At 39.0% G+C, this 16,733-nt stretch overlaps 1 protein-coding gene across 3 annotated transcripts in view; it reads left to right on the forward strand.

Annotated features, from left to right (window-relative positions):
• Nucleotides 1-16,733, forward strand: part of VEGFC (vascular endothelial growth factor C) — a 133,319-nt gene that overhangs the window by 96,949 nt on the left and 19,637 nt on the right. For all 3 annotated transcript variants that reach the window (XM_030563708.1, XM_030563710.1, XM_030563709.1), the window contains exon 4: nt 7,457-7,608. In XM_030563708.1, coding sequence (XP_030419568.1) covers nt 7,457-7,608 — 152 coding nt within the window. The remainder of the gene's footprint in view (nt 1-7,456; nt 7,609-16,733) is intronic.

The raw sequence follows: 16,733 nt of genomic DNA on the forward strand, positions 1-16,733 counted from the left end.
CAGGGCTGACAAGGAAGGAGAACAGCGGCAGCTTCTCTTGATGAGAGAGGAGCCTGATTGCAGGCCAGAGTGTGAGCTAGCTTGCCAGCAGGGTAAACCCCTGCCAGAAGGGACAGCCAGGCCCAGGGGGAACAGCTGAACATGTAGAGTATAGAGACAAGCCCTGAACAGAAGGAAGGGATCCCACCAAAAGCTTCTTGGATTCACCCTGTTTTGAATTGTGGTATTTTAGTTCCTGGTTTCCCTTAAATCTTAACATGCTCTAAAAGGTAGGACTGAAGTGTTCTTTGGCCACTACCTCGGACCTCCCACAGACAGCAATGTACTGACAGAGACCTGTACCTAGGGACGGCAACCCTGGTCAGCCAAATATAGATCTTTGTTCTTTATCTGGTAGAGTCCTGGATTAAATGACTCAATGATCTGCTCTGGTGTGACAGTCCCTATGTTTCACTTTTTTGTTTGTTTATATGTTTTAAAATATTTGGTTAAGTTTTTGTTGATTTTTGTACTCTTCTACCAGTTCTTTTGGCAATAATGACTGTAAAAATGAGAGACAATGAGGGTTTACTATAAACTACATTTGTACAGATCTTAGTTGTAAATTCTTGTAAATATAGCTATAAATATTGAGCATTTGTCTGGCACTTTTGAAAGCTTTCCATAATGATAATGAAATAATTTATCAATGGCTAATTCAGCTGATTTCCTAGAAATCTTAATATAGTCAGCCAGATAACATTTTATACACAGCTTTGTTTTCTATTTAAAAAATTAAGAGTCCTAGTGCTGAAACATTAGGATTTTATTTTTAAAAGGTGAAAAATTAAGTGTTATGACACACTATACGTGTTATCTTACACACATATTTGATTTGTAGTGGTGTGCAATAGGTATCTGGATTGAAAAAAACAATTTTGATAAGCAGTTATCAGCCAGTCTGTTTGCTTCCACCCAAAAATAATTAACATATATTATAAATTACAAAGACGAATGTGTATGGTTACTCATGAAAAGCTAGTTTATAGAAATCTTCTTAGAAATATTTAGACAATAAAGTTCAACAAAGTGCACATTATAATAATGTGTCTGTAAACAAAGCCTTCTTTTCAAAGTAAAACTTCATGCACTTAACATACCAAGAAAGTCAGCTATCTGATAATGAATGCTTCAAAGTACTATATCTAGTTGCTATTATTAACTATTTTATCTAAATGCTTTGAGAAGTAAAATATAAAAATAACACTTACTGTCTGAAGTATGCAAGATAGGAAAATGCAACCAGAAGAACAAATATCATTTTGGTGGTGAAACACATTTATCAGTAGTTTTACAAAACAGCAAGTTACATTTTATTCTAATTAAAATAAATTTGTTTATTGTACGTGATCTCTAGCTGGGAGCAGAAAAAAATGCTTGTCTCTATCAGCATCTGTACTGGAAAATGAGCAAACTTCTACCTTAAATATACACTGAAAAGAGAAAATAAATTTGAAAATAATTATTTTTATTATTTAAAAAATAATGGTCAGTCATGGAGACCTTCATTAGGAACTTTAAAGAAAAAATATATCCTTCTAGCTTACAGATGGAACTAAACTTTGAACTCACTTATACTATGCAACTCCCCCATGCATAGGAATTGAGGCAAAATTTGGACTATGTTTTCAATGTTATAAGCAGGATTTGGATTTTACTCAAATCAGAGACCTTGCTATTTTTTTTATTCTCCAGGACATCTCCAAGGCATCAGGGATGAGGAAATTATTTCATTTATGATAAAGTTGTACATGAATTTCATTAAGATACAGTATACGTAGTGCTGGTAGCAATGCCTGTTGTTACAACTTTGCCAAGATTAGGACAAGGAGCTTGTGGGTGGAGACTGGGACTGAAGGCTGGTTACAGGGAGGGAAACTGGGACTGACTGGGCCTAGGGTGACCAGACAGCAAATGTGAAAAATCAGGACTGAGGTGGGGGGTAATGGGAGCCTATATAAGAAAAAGACCCAAAAATCGGGTCTGTCCCTATAAAATCGGGATATCTGGTCACCCTAACTGGGCCTGAGAGCTGGGGAGGAATACAATAGAGACTGTGTGTCTGTAGGAGTGGGGAGATTGGGACTGGCTGGTCAGGGATGGGAGATAGATCTGATGAGGAATTATAATGAGTGGGACAAAACCTGGGACTGGCTGGGCAAAGAGACTGGGTGCAAGGGATGGAATTCTTGCCTGCAGAATCCAACTATATTAAATTTGGTCTTGATGTGGGGGTGGAGGGTCAATTTGGCCTTATGTGAATAAAATAAAAGTAACCTTTAGCTAAACAAGACAGTTCAGACAGTCTATCAGCTGCCTGACCTCTGGCCAGTCCCAGAGGTAATTTCATGTCCATGAGATAGCCAGCAGTAGTGCCAGAAAAGAAGCCAGCCAACGAGCTAGTCATAAATATATGCTGCATTTCTGCTTGGAAAATCCATACTAGAGATTGATAGCTGGCTGTTACACTGCCAAACATGCCCCAGAGTGGCCACAGATGTTGGGTTCATTGCTGGATCAGATGGAGTGCAAGGACTAACAGGAAATGAATTAAAGATGCAAACAAAAGAGAGGAGACATTACTAAGAGTCAAACCTTATTTAATTGAATTGATTCATAGCGAGAACAATGTGAGACCAGATCCTGCTTCCACTTCAGCTCCATTGATTTCATTGGTGCTGCTGTGAGCAGAATTTGGACCTTGATCTATTTTAAATTTTCAAAAATTAATACACAAAATAATTATTTGATTAAACACAATTTCCAGTACAGGTTGAACCTCTCTAATCCGGCACTCCCTGGTCCGGCCACATCTGTGGTCCAGCACAGGCACCAACTCCATGGGTGCTCCGGGGCTAGAGCACCCACAGGGAAAAATTAGTGGGAGCGGAGCATCCACCGGCACTAAACTCCCCTCTCTGCCCCCCTTCCCCCGCACTTCTTGTGCACTGGCAACCCCATGCTTACTATCTCCTCCTCCTCCCTCCCAGCACTTCCAGAGTGCCACAAACAGCTGATTCATGGCGTTCAAGCTCTGGGAGGACGGATGAGGACCTGGAGCTGGTGGCTGGGATCCCGGGTAGCAGTGGGGCCTCAGGGTGAGGGGCCATACTGGCCACAAAGCCTGGGGATGCTGCAGCACACACACACACACCTCCACCTCTACTTCCTGCGCCTAAGGAGACCCACTGGCACTCTGCATTCTCTGGTTTGGCGTCAGTCAGGTCCCAAGGGTGCCAGACTAAAGAGGGTTCAACCTGTAGTAATATTTCCTGTAGTAGTAGGTTATGCTTCAGAAATTTGATTATAATTAAGTGGTTGAATGACACGCTTCTAGAAGAAGAAATAGGTACAAATATGAACTCTTCCTGTATATTCAGAGCTCTTAGTAGCCTATTCTGACACAAATAGAGAGAGGAAGACAAAATATCTTCAGTAAGGCAGATGATGGTATCCCTTCCAGTCAGGAGAATTGGTGTTCTGTGTTTGGTTTTTTTACAGCCTGTGGCATTTAACAAAAACGAGGAATAGAAATTTAATAACTAATATAATATAGTTTGTGACATAGATTAGTATACTGTGTTATTTTGACTTTTCCTATGCATAGCATCTGCTTGTAGGTAATATGAAATACTCCGCTAAATTTTGTTTAGTTAATAGCAGTATACATTCGAGAGAGTTCACAGAAGTCAAAGGATTTAGTCTAGTTTTATACTGGTGTAACTGAGGCCTTGTTTACATGATAAAATGGTACTACTAATGACAACAGTTAACATTTGCTGCTGAACTGGTACTAAATATGGTTTAAATGTAAATGTAGACAAGGACAAACTGTATTCATCTCCATTTCAGCTAAATGTTGTTAAACCCTACTTTTAGATGTTTGCTGAGATGTGTTTTTTCCAGAGTGTTTACGCTGTTCCAGCAGCATGAATAGGGCAGAAGTAGCTCTTGGGGAATAATTGAGGCAGAGAGGATTTCTGCAGGTGGCCTAGTGCTGCAAGAATAGTCCTGTACTGCTCTCCCTAGCAATCCTGAGTGTAGTCTTGTTACCCAGGGTTTTCAGAACCTTTGCTTCTGAAAGCCTGTTTTTAAATTAACAATTATATGGTGTTTGTTTTATTAATTTAGGGTGGCTGAATGCACGTAATATGGTTGCAATTGGCTTCATTACATTCTGGGGTATACACACCCCTTAAATCCAAGGCAACAGTCTAATTTACATCATGGGTAGAAGTGGCAGCCAGATGGCCTAAAAATACAGGAGGTACAAAAATGTGTTGAACCCAACTTTGTCCCTCATCCTTGTGCCTGCATGAATCACAGCTTGGCTGCAGCCGAGACTTGGTCTCAGATATTAGAAATCAGATATTAAATAGTGTTCAGATAATAGATTTTGCCAGTTCTACCTATAGCACTGTTTCATTTAGGGCTTGGGGGTGGTGTGCATGTTCATAAATGAGAATAGGGAAAACAGAAAAATGTCTGTGTGATTGTAATATAAAATGAAGAAAACCTCCTTTGTCTTATTCCAAAAGTTCACATGTGTATAGGAGAGTCAATGTGATAAACCTGTTTTCACATCTGTAAATCCTTTTATGTCGTCCTTATTTTCATCCTGGCCTTTGTTTTTTGTGTGCACAACTTGGTGTACACAAGTGCTGGAATTTGCATCAAACCCACTGGGTTTCGTGTGTGAATTATATCACAGACACAAAGAGGAGCTAATATGTGTATGTATGTGTGTTTGTGCAAGCACATGCATAGGTCTTCTCGTGTGGCTCTATGTGCACAAATAAAAGTCACTTTTGAAAATTTGTTCCTTTGTGTCTATTAAACTAAAGCAAGCAAACTAATGAAAACCAAACATGAACAATCTTCCAACTAGTTTGCACATGTAGTGTATTGTAGCAAAAACAAATACCGTGGTCTGCGGTTGGTGAATGTCTTTTAGACAAATAAATAGGCACTTAGCACGATAGCCATATAAAAACGAGATTAGTTAAAAAACCTACATCTCTTCTTTATTTGTGTACTTACAATTACTTTTTACATGCTTTTTTTGGACGTGACATACTGGTAAGAATGTGTGTAGTCATGAATTTGACAGTACTGCTATAATAGGCAGGATAAGGAAGGGGCCAGCAGTGGATCGTAAGGCAAAGGGGATTATAAATCTAATAAAAAGTTGATAAGAAGCCTCCTTTTAGGGGTCTGTGTTGAACTCTTAGTGAAGACACAGGAGGTCTCTATGGTGATAACTATGCTTGAGAGAGGCAGACATCAGTTTAGAATTCATTTTAATAGCACGAATCTTTAAACTAAAAATGGACTTGTCCTTTGACTTGACCTATTCTGCTAATCCCTGTGTGAACCAAATCTTAGAGTTATTTTTCCCAACTGAAGCAAGAGTCTAAATGTTAATACAGTTTGGCTAGTTTGCACTGAATTAGATGACATCATTCTTCCTATGGCAGCTCCCTAGATAGATGACCATTTCGTCAGGTTGGACGATCAGTGAATCTGCTTTCTGATTGTTTGTTTATTTTTAATCCACAACAGTAGACAAATCTATTTACAATCTTTAGAAACTCTATTGCAAATGATCACTTCTCTAATAGAAAAAAAGAATCCCTTTGCTCATTCAGTCCTTGGTTTCTAATGAGACTGCCAACAAAAGGCCCCATTACTGCCAAATATCTTTAAAGGGACACTGTCATCAAAATTTGGACAAAATTCACATTGTAAAAACTAACTTCCTTAAAACCTGAGATCACTAGTACTATTTCTACAATTTTTAAATCATTAACTAACATCACGTTGAAGTGTTTGAAACATAAACACTGCAGCACTAACAGCCTGAAACTGAAATTGAATACACATAAAGGTTAACTGACATTACTGCATTTCACTAGCCAATCTAAGAGAAATGCAGGAAGTAAATACCATTATGCACCAGAAATAAGTAGTAAATTGAATTTTTAAAATTCTTAACTTTAAGGATGGCATTGTTACTATAATTAATGACCGTGTTTGTTTATAACAGATGTTTGAAGTTGAAAATGTCTAATAAATGGTAGAAAGCTGAACTTTGCTTTTCTTATTAATTTAATAAAACAGTATATTTCTAGGCTTACCTTAGACTGCTACTTAATAACATTAGTGAAGATAAAGCACAGGCTGTTTTATTTACTGCAACTTTACTCCCATTTTACATTGTATTGTTACGTACTTTGGAGTAGCACCAATGTTGTTACGCCAGCATAAAACATAAAAGCCGTGGAATCAAGCGCAGTTAATTTAGGAGCAGAATCAGACCTTTCCTGTGCTTGGAACTAGTTAATAAATTTTCCCTATTCTCCATATGTCTTAAGTGTTTTCAAACTTTAAAATAAAACCTGTAAATGTTAAGTGGTAACTACATTTCACATTACTTGTATGTTAGGAGTATAAAACAGTTTAACATAAAAGATCATAGGGTTAGCAAGTGTATGCCAGCACAGTGTTAATTCATTGTTACATTGCACAATCCCATCGGTGGAAACTATTGGAGTTTAAAAACTAAGGACCTAATGACTTCTCCTGATTTTATTCTGCATCCAGAGGAAAAGTCTTGGATTAGGTAATTGAAATGATTTTCCCTTCTTTCCTGTTATTCATCCCAACGTCACTCATTCCACCCTGTATCATTTTTAAGAGTCTTGCTCAGTATTGTTGCTTGTTTTACAGAAAAACAGAAATGTTTTGTGTCCAAGTGGGACATCAGGTTTTATTGTCCAATATTACTATAATCACAATAACAAATATGAATAATACAGATGGGACTTTAAAGGTTACCATAAAACCGATCCAAAGTGAACAACACTACCAAAAAAAAATCATGCTGCAGAACACAATAAATATGCTCCCTTCATACAGAAGTGTTTTGACTGAAATCCAGTATTACTGTTTTACACGTCTTTGTAATTGCATAGCCAATATTCCACATTGTAAAAGTACCACTTTTTAAACTATTCTTAATACACAACCTTTTGATGAGGATAGTACCTTGCAAATATTTATTTTTGATTTTAAAAATAGCAAGTCTGCAAATCATTTTCTCTGGAACAATGTGTTCTTCATACACTCTCTGCTTTTTAACTTTCTCCTTACCTCCCAAATACTCTAGTATGCAAATGATAGAGACGTGAAGGACTTTGTAATGCAGGAAAAAGTGCTATTTTAATGGAAGGTATAATTACCTAATTGTTATACTCATCAGGTGCATAATGGTAATTTTAAGTCATTAATACTGAATAGGGATGTAGAACAAGAATCAAGATTTTATCTTGTTTACATTTCATTTTGTACACACAGTTTTTCTTTTCAAGTATACTCTGATGTATAAGTGGTTCTTTTCTCTTTTGCCTTTCTGTAGTTATTTGAGATTACTGTGCCGCTGTCTCATGGCCCTAAACCTGTAACAGTCAGTTTTGCTAATCATACATCCTGCCGATGCATGTCTAAACTGGATGTTTACAGACAAGTTCATTCAATCATTAGACGTTCCTTGCCAGCGACGCAACCACAGTAAGTATATGAGTTGCATATTTCCTTATGCCTTATCATAAAGCCTGCGTACAGTAGCTTACTATTTGTTGTGGTAACTCAGGCAATAGAACTCGGTTACCTGTGAATACTAATATGCATTTCCCTGAAGAACAGCTTTAGGAAATATACTAATAAGGAAAATATATTGTTCTTCATTGTTATGCATGGGAGGAACCCTATTGGTGTTAGCACTGTACATTTAAGCAATGATGTAATCTAGGGGGCTGAACCAATTGTCATTCAAATCAAAGGGAGTTTTGCCATTGACTTCCATGTAGGGTGACCAGATGTCCCGATTTTATAGGGACGGTCCCTATTTTGGGTCTTTTTCTTATATAGGCGCCTATTGCCCTCCACCCTCATCCCGATTTTTCACATTTGCTGTCTGGTCACCCTACTTCCATGAGAGGAGGATTGCAGTGCAGTGTTGTAGTGCAGCTATTGATTTTTAAAATAAAACTGGTATATAAAATGACTGGATGTGATCAAATAATAAAGTATTGTACCACACAGTTTGGGTTATGACTAGTTCCTAATCAACCAAATCATGGACTTGCTTATTCATTTTAATAATCATTATAATTTTCTTTATAAAGCATTGAGCTGCAAAAGCAGTCAGGTTGCTGAACAACAGTCAAAACTATTTTTCATTCATTAGTAACAGAACAATCTACCTCATCAAAATTACAGACATGGTGGGTAAACAAAAACAAAACAATGAATTTCACTCACTTTTTTCTCAGGCAAACTCCCGCTGATTCCAGTGAGAGTTTGTCTAAGTGTAGACTGAGCATAGACCTCAGAATTTAGCAGAATACAATTGTTGTACCTGAAAACAGTGGTATCATGCTGATCAACTCCAGAAATGATTTGAACCATAAAAGGAATATAAAATAGCCTATTTAAGAAGAATTAAATAAAAAAGAACACAAAAACCAAGACACCCATTTAACATAGCTCTATAAGTACCAGTCAACGTTTCTATTACAACTTCTTGGTGTCTATGTTCCTTTGCTGTGATGCCTACAAAAAAATTGACCATGGGTAGGCTGCTGGCATGCTGAGACCACAGCCTCTTATGCTGACCAGTACTATCTCATTGTTTATTTGTATCCCCCCAAGTGGCTGTATCCATCTGTCATATCTTGCTTATACTTAGTTCATAAGCTCTTTGGGGCAAGGACTGTCTTTTTGTTTTGTGTTTGTACAGAGCTCAATGGAGTCCTGGTCCATGATTGAGGCTCTTGGTTGCTATGACAATACAAATTATTAATTATATAATTTGTGGATTATAAGGCCAGGAGGGACCACTGAGATCATCTAGTCTGACCTCCTGCATAACACAGGCCCTAGGACTTCCTGTTTGGATGTTTTTGTAAAAGATTATGCTCTAGAGTCTAGTTCAGTCTTGAATTAAAAATTGCAGTAATAGAGAATCCGACACAGTGCTTGGTAAATTGTCCCAATGACTGATTACCCTCACTGTTCAAAATATTGCTTGTTATTTCCAGTCTAAATTTCTCTAGCTTCAGCATCCAACCATTGGATCTTGTTATATACCTTTCTCTGCTAGATTAAAGAGCTATCTATTATCAAACTTCTGTTCCCTATGTAGGTACTTGCAGACTATGAGCAAATTATCCTTTAACCTCCTCTTTGATAAACTAATCAGATTTCGCTCTCTCACTAGGGATAAATCTACACTGCAGTTGAAGAAAGTGATTACATCTCAGGTAGATATATGCGCTAGCTTTAATCTAGCTAGCATAGCTAAAAATAGCAGTGAAGCCACACCGGTGCAGACTAGGAATGCAAGCACTTACCTAGGCTTCCAAGCGGGCTTGTACAGCCCATGCTGAAGTCCACACCGCATGGCTCCACTGCTGTTTTTAGCTGTGTTGGCTAAACTTAAGCTAGCATGGGTGAGTTGCAATCACACCTTTTATTGTAGTGTTTTCCAATTATTTAATCATTCTTGTGGCTCTTTTCTAAATCTTCTCCAGTTTGTCAACCTCTTTCTTGAATTCTAGACACAGTACTCCAGCAGCAATCGCACTACTGCCAAATAAAGAGGTGTATAAGCTCTGCTCTCACTTGATATTCCCCGGTTTATACATCCAAGGATCACATTGAGCCCAAAACCTTTTTCAGTATTGCTTCCCAGGATAGTCCCCCGTCCAGTAAGTATGGCCTATATTCTTTCAATCTAGATGTATGATTTTATATTTGACCATACTGAAACACACATTGTTTGCTTGGACCCAGCTTATCAGGTGATCCAGATGGCTCTGTATACATCACTTGTCCTCTTCGTTATTTATCACTTCCCCAATCTTTGTATCATCATCTTAATGATTTTGTTTTCTTCCAGGTAATTGATTATAAGTCTGAAATAGTGCAGGGCTAAGACCCAATCCCAACAGGACCTCCCAAACTACACTCACCTAATGATGATTCCTCATTCACAATTGCATTTTGATAGCTATCAGTTAGCCAGTTTTAATGTGTGTTATGTTGATTTTATATCATTCTAGTTTTTTTTATTCAAAGTGTTACAAGGTACCAAGTCAAATGCCTTTCAAAAGTTTAAGCATATTACATCATCACTGTTGTCTTTGTCAATCAAACTTGTAATTTCATAAAAATACCAAGTTAGCTTCACCAGATCTGTTTTTCATAAACTCATGTTGATTGTCATTAATTATTACATTGCTTTAATTCTTTATTAATCAAGTCCCATGTCAGCCATTCCATTATTTTGCCAAGGACGAGCTTATAATTACCTGGGTTATCCTGTTTAGCCTTTTTAAATATTCCATGAAGCAGTTGCTTTCTTCCAATCTTCTGGAACTTCCCCAAGACATATAGATAATCAACATTAATGGCCCAGAGAGCTCCTCAGCCAGCTCTTTTTAATGCTCTGATTAAAGTTATCTAAACCTGATGATTTAAAATTGTCTAACTTCAGCAGCTGTGTATAACATCCTTCTGAATTACTATTGGAATGGAAAGAGTTTCATCATCACCACATGAATACTTCATCTGGCTTTCCAATACAGAAGAGAAATATATATTGAACCCTTCTGCATTTTTATTAACAATTCTAGCATTTCCATCTAGTAATGGACTATACCATTGTTAGGATTACTTTTGTTCCTAATATTTTTTTTAAAACTCCTTCTTATTGTCCTTAACTCTGATGGTCAGTGATTTCACCTTGGATCTTTTTGCTTCTCTGATCAGTTTTCTACAGTTGCATTCTCTTAATTTATATTCATCATTAAGGCTAAGATTTTGCCAGGGATATTTTTTTAGTAAAAGTCGCGGACAGCTCACGGAGAAAACAGAAAAATTCGCAGAAGCTGTGACCTGTCCCTAGCTTTTACTAAAAATATCCCTGACAAAATGGGGATCTGTGGATCCCCACCCTATTTCAAGGGGGGCAGCTGCAGCAAATCTAGGAGCTTCCTGTAGCAGCTTGGGGCTTTCCTTGCAGCCTCCCACAGGGGCCAGGAGCTGCTGCAGCGCCAGGGAGCTTGGGGCTTCTCTCACTGCCTCCCACAGGGGCCAGGAGCTGCTGCAGCCCAAGGGAGCTCGGGGCTTCCCTCTCTGCCTCCCACTGGAGCCAGGAGCCGCTGCAGCCCAAGGGAGCTCGGGGCTTCCCTCCCTGCCTCCCACTGGGGCCAGGAGCCGCTGCAGCACCAGGGAGCTTGAGGCTTTCCTCACTGCCTCCCACTGGTTCACCCCCACAGCATCAACCCTGATGGCAGGGAGCTAAGGGGCGGTTTCCCTGCCACCACTCACTAGGAGCTGGGGGGGGTCCCCCACTTCCCCCAGTGGCAGGGAGATTGAGGGGTTTCCCTGACAGGGTCACCAGGGAGCTGTGGGAGCCACCAGAGGCAGTGAGGGTACCCCACAGCTTCCTGCCCCAGAAGGCAGCGGGGGACCCTGCCACTCCTGACCACCACGGCTGAAGTCACTGAAGCTGCTGGAAGTCACAGATTCCGTGACCTCCGTGACTAAATCACAGCCTTATTCATCACTATCAACTTCCTTTTCCTTCCACTTGTTATATATTATTTCTATAGCTACTTGCCTCTAAACTTTTTTTTTAAACCAGTGTAGCCTTCTTTCTTAGTTGTGGCTTTTTGGGTATCTAGTAAAATATTCTTAGAATTTAAACAGGAAAAAAAGTGAATGATAGTTGGGAATTGTCTTTCTCCTACTTGGTTTGGCTCCTGATTGTAATTGTGAGAGAGAGAGAGAGAGCGCGCGCGATGGATTACTAGTTTGGACTTGATTACGTTTGTTCTGTGCAAACAGATCAAAAGTCATGATCACTTGCACCTAAGCAAGCACTAAGTTATAGTTCTGTGATCAATCTCTGTGTCTCTCCAGCTGATATCCGATACAAAATTCCTCCATAATGGGTGCAATACTTTTTGAGATGGGAAATTGTTATCTATACATTTTAGAAATTCAGAGGATATTTTAGTGTTGGCAGAATGAGATCTCCAGGATGCATCACTTAGAATGAAGTCCATAATGATAACACATCTTTTTTTTTCCTTTACACATCATAGATAGGGGCTTGTTCCCTCTCATGAGTTGGTGGTCTGTAGGAGACACCAGCTAGTACTCATCTTGTGCTTTGTCTGATAAACACTGAAGTATTCAAGATCATTTGCTTCTGAGTTGTCTGCAACTCAAAACAGGTAATATCATTTATGACAGACTGACACCTCCTCCTCCCATTTTGCCAACTTGATCTTTCCTAAAGAGGTTATAGCTTTTGATTTTAACATGAAAATCACCACTAGGTTTCAATAATACCAACTTAGGTTACATAAGAATAGCCATACTGGATCAGACCAAAGGTCCATCTAGCCCAGTATCCTGTCTTTTGACAGTGGCCAATGCCAGTTGCCCCAGAAGGAATGAACAGAACAGGTATTCATCTGGTGATCTACTCCCTGTTACTCATTCCCAGCTTCTGGCAAACAGAGGCTAGGGACACCATCCCTGCCCATCTTGGCTAATAGCCACTGATGAACCTATCATCCATGAACTTATCTAGTTTTTTTTTTTTAACCCTGTAATAGTCTTGGCCTTCACAACATCCTTTGGCAAAGGGTTCCACGGGTTGACTGTGCGTTGTGTGAAGAAATACTTCCTTTTGTTTTAAACCTGCTGCCTATTAATTTAATTTGGTGACCCTTAATTCTTGTCTTCCTTATTTGCTTTCTCCACACCAATCATGATTTTATAGACCTCAATCATATTCCCCCTTAGTCATCTCTTTTCCAAGCTGAAAAGTCCCAGTCTTATTAATCTCTCTTCATGCAGAAGCCATTCCATACCCCTAATCATTTTGTTGCCCTTTTCTGAACTCTTTCCAATTCCAATATATCTTTTTTGAGATGGAGCGACCATATCTGAATGCAGTATTCAAGATGTGGGTGTTCCATGGATTTATATAGAGGCAATATATTTTTTGTCTTATTATCTATCCCTTTCTTAATGATTCCCAGAATTCACATTGAGTGAGTGGATGTTTTCAGAGAACTATCCACAGTGATTCCAAGGTCGCTTTTTTGAGTGGTAACAGCTAATTTAGACTATCATTTTATATGTATAGTTGGGATTCTGTTTTCCAATGTGCATTACTTTGCATTTATCTACACTGAATTTCATCTGCCATTTTGTTGACCAATCACTCAGTTTTGAGAGATCCTTTTGTAGCTCTTCACAGACTGCCTGGGACTTAACTATCTTGAGTGGTTTTGTATCATCTGCAAATTTTGCCACCTCAATGTTTACCCCTTTTTCCAGATCATTTATGAATATGTTGAATAAGATTGGTCCCCAGTACAGAGCCTGGAGGATACCACTAGGTTGAATTTATGCTCATAAATAATCTATTTAAATTTCTCTTGCTAATTACTGAGGGTCCTAGCATGGGTGGATAGGTAAGTAAGAATTCATTATTAAGAATAAAAATCCTTAATTACCTATCCGCCCATGCTAGGACCCTTCCTCTTCTTTTGGTGCCTTGATTAATTTTGTTATCAACATCCTGATCTTGTTCTAAATGAATGGTCATTAGCTCCTCCTTTTCATCCTCTCCTTTTGTTATTGGTTTATTTCTCTCCTGACTAATCCACCCATCCTGGCTCCTACAAGATTGGAATGGGTTTTAAAAAGCAGTTGGAAAAAAGAAGATAGCAATTTTTATTAATTTGGATGGGAGTTTTTCCTCATGCTGTGGAGGATGAGTGGGGGAGAGAGGACATGGAAGAAAGTACAAAGGTGCCTGAGGGAGAGGCAGACAAGCATCTGATCAAGCAGTATTGGCAAAGTGAAGGTGGGGATTCACACCTGGATAAACTAGTGGACGTGATAGGGTGGTGCTAAATGATGGGAGGCCCTAAAGACAAAGACAAGGAGTTTGTGTTCAGTGCAGTGGAGGAGGATGAGCCCACTGGAGGCTGGTGATGTGTTAGGATTGCTGAGCTAGGATGATGATCCTAGCAGCAGCATTTCTGAATGGACTTGCAGGAGCAATGAAGTTGGCATCAAGGTAAAAAAGAATGAGATAAATATTTGAGGGATGAGATGGTGAGCATGAACAAAGGCCCTGGCAGTCTTCATAGTTAGAAAAGTTGGAACATTACAATTATTATATAGGTAGAAACAGCAAGTAGTTGATACAACCTGTATAGGTGGATGTAGAGAGAGGCTAAATCTAAGATGGTGCCCAGAGTGCCTATGAAAATCTGCAAAGACAAAGAAATTGCAGGAGAGGGGAAGATCAAATTATGTGGTTGACAGTGATTTGTTTTTCTGTTGTAGACTGTATTTGTTGCAGGCATACTGGCAGAGTTCAGTCAACCATGACAAAGAGCCTGGCTGGCTCTGTTTCCTTTGTCTCACTCTTGCTCAGGCTCCGAATATTTGAGGGAGCAGCAGAGGCTATCTGTTGAACCATTAGAAGTGTCTCATATCATTGATCTCTGCAGTTTATTAAGGAGCAGTGCTGATAACATCCAAGGGAAACCCTGTCTTCTTTAGATGTAAAAATGGTGATTGAGAAGTGAGTGGTAGATTGGGGGCGAGGGGAGAATCAGACTGATTTAGCACTTGCTTGTAAGTAGAAAAACTGGTCTTGTGATATTTGAAGTTATGTTTCTCTCTAAAGCTATAATATTTGCTTTGTATCAAAATATCTTTTGATAGCAATATGCCTTATTAAAAACAAGCATGTATTATGTTGCAAAACATCTATGGTATTTTATAATTGATGACACCTGTGTTTCATTCTGCAAGCAGCTAATCATTAGAACTCACTCATTGTAGCTCCCTTTTACATAAGGAGTAATGTACATTTGAGAGTCAGAACCATGACCAGAACTACACTGGGAGAAGTGTCGCACTATCAGTAAACATACTTAAATGGGTTGAAGAAGGAAGATAATTAGGGCAGATCCCAGCCTGCACAAAGGGGTCTTGTAGCTTCCTTAAGCAGTTGACTGAGGATTTCTCTGGTGTGTGCAGGGATATACAGAGGTTTAGCTGGAGCATAATGTGCTTCTGTGATCCCTAGGAGCTAGTTACAAGTTGGTGCAACTTAGAGCTGCAACCTTTGTTCATATACCCTTGTCCAACAAGATGTGCTAAATGCAGCTCCTGAGCATGTATGGATAATGTCTTTAAATTATCAAGAACTGGAATTTGATTCCTTTTGGGATTTTATACAGGACACCATTAAGATGCTTTTTTGGGAGGAATTTATAGTCAAAGGCTGAATTGTCAAAGGAGTCAGGTGCTAAACTCCCAGCCAAAATGTAGGTCAATTCTCCATCTCACATGTTCAGTGAAGAAGCAAATCATACACTGGCTTAACTCTAATTTTCAGGAAATTTTGCATTACTGTACACTTCAGTATGAATAAAAGAATGGACTTGACTTCTCAAGCACTTTCTATTGAATATGTTGTCAGCCTATAGCCTTAGGTGCAGCAAAGAATTGAGCCCTGGGTGTTTTAATTTCTCAGAACAGAGGTGGTGTTTTATTATTTTATTATTAACTAAATATTTACAATTTGAACAATATTCTTTACTAGGTAATGAAAGTTTAGGAGAAGTCAGAGTTGGAGTCTCAAATCTGTTTCATACTTCCTATTTAAAGCTTAGAAAACAGCTTTCCACTCAGTATACAGAGCTTCTATTTTTGTTTTGAATTTTACTGAAACAGATACAACAATAATACACATCAATAGCAGTAGGTTTTTATATTCAGCGACACCTTCCCGAACCTCATTCTTATTTAGACACTTCTACTCTCATCCCCTAAGTCTTTTGCTATATTGGCTGTTTCAAGCTGTTTTCAAGATATTCATCCCCAAATATAAACATTTCTTTAGCTAATTTGGTTCATACTGTCCCATAATTGCCACTTACTTCAGGACGCTTTTTGTGAATATTTCTTGTGAAAAACTATGCTTTAGGCTGCATTTTTCTTCATATTGTGATTTTCCCAAGTTTCATAGTTTAGTCATTCTTATAAGTGGGTGTGTCTGCACTGCAGTCTGAAGTATGATTGTAGCTCAGGCAGACATAGCTGCTAAATAGTGTAGATGCGGTGGGCTGGGCTTCAGCACAGGCTGTACATGTATGCTGAGCACTCTGGGTCTGCATTCGCATCACTCGCCTCCACTGAAGCCCAAGCCCCCACATCTGCACTACTGTGCCAGTGTGGGTGTGTGTACCCAAGATGCAGGCAGACCCCCAGTTGCAGTGTAGACATAGCTGGTGGCATGAAAGCCCCTCTACAGCATAGTCTTGATACTTAATGCTGTCCAAAGGGGATCCATTTGTCCGTGACCCTGGAGACCATGTTCTTTGGACTCATTCCACCTGCATTGCAGGCCATTTCCATCTGTGGGCTATCACATTTTTCTCTTAAGTGATCAGATAAGTCATCTTAATAGTTCATCCTTGGCAGTTTGAAATAATGTCAAAGGGGAAATTTATTCTGTATTGTGGGCTTTCAAACTTAATGGTCACCAGAATTTACCATTTTCCAAAGTCTTTGATGTGTGGGCA

The sequence above is a fragment of the Gopherus evgoodei genome, chromosome 5 (genome assembly GCF_007399415.2).
Source record: "Gopherus evgoodei ecotype Sinaloan lineage chromosome 5, rGopEvg1_v1.p, whole genome shotgun sequence".
Taxonomy (NCBI): Eukaryota; Metazoa; Chordata; order Testudines; family Testudinidae; genus Gopherus; species Gopherus evgoodei.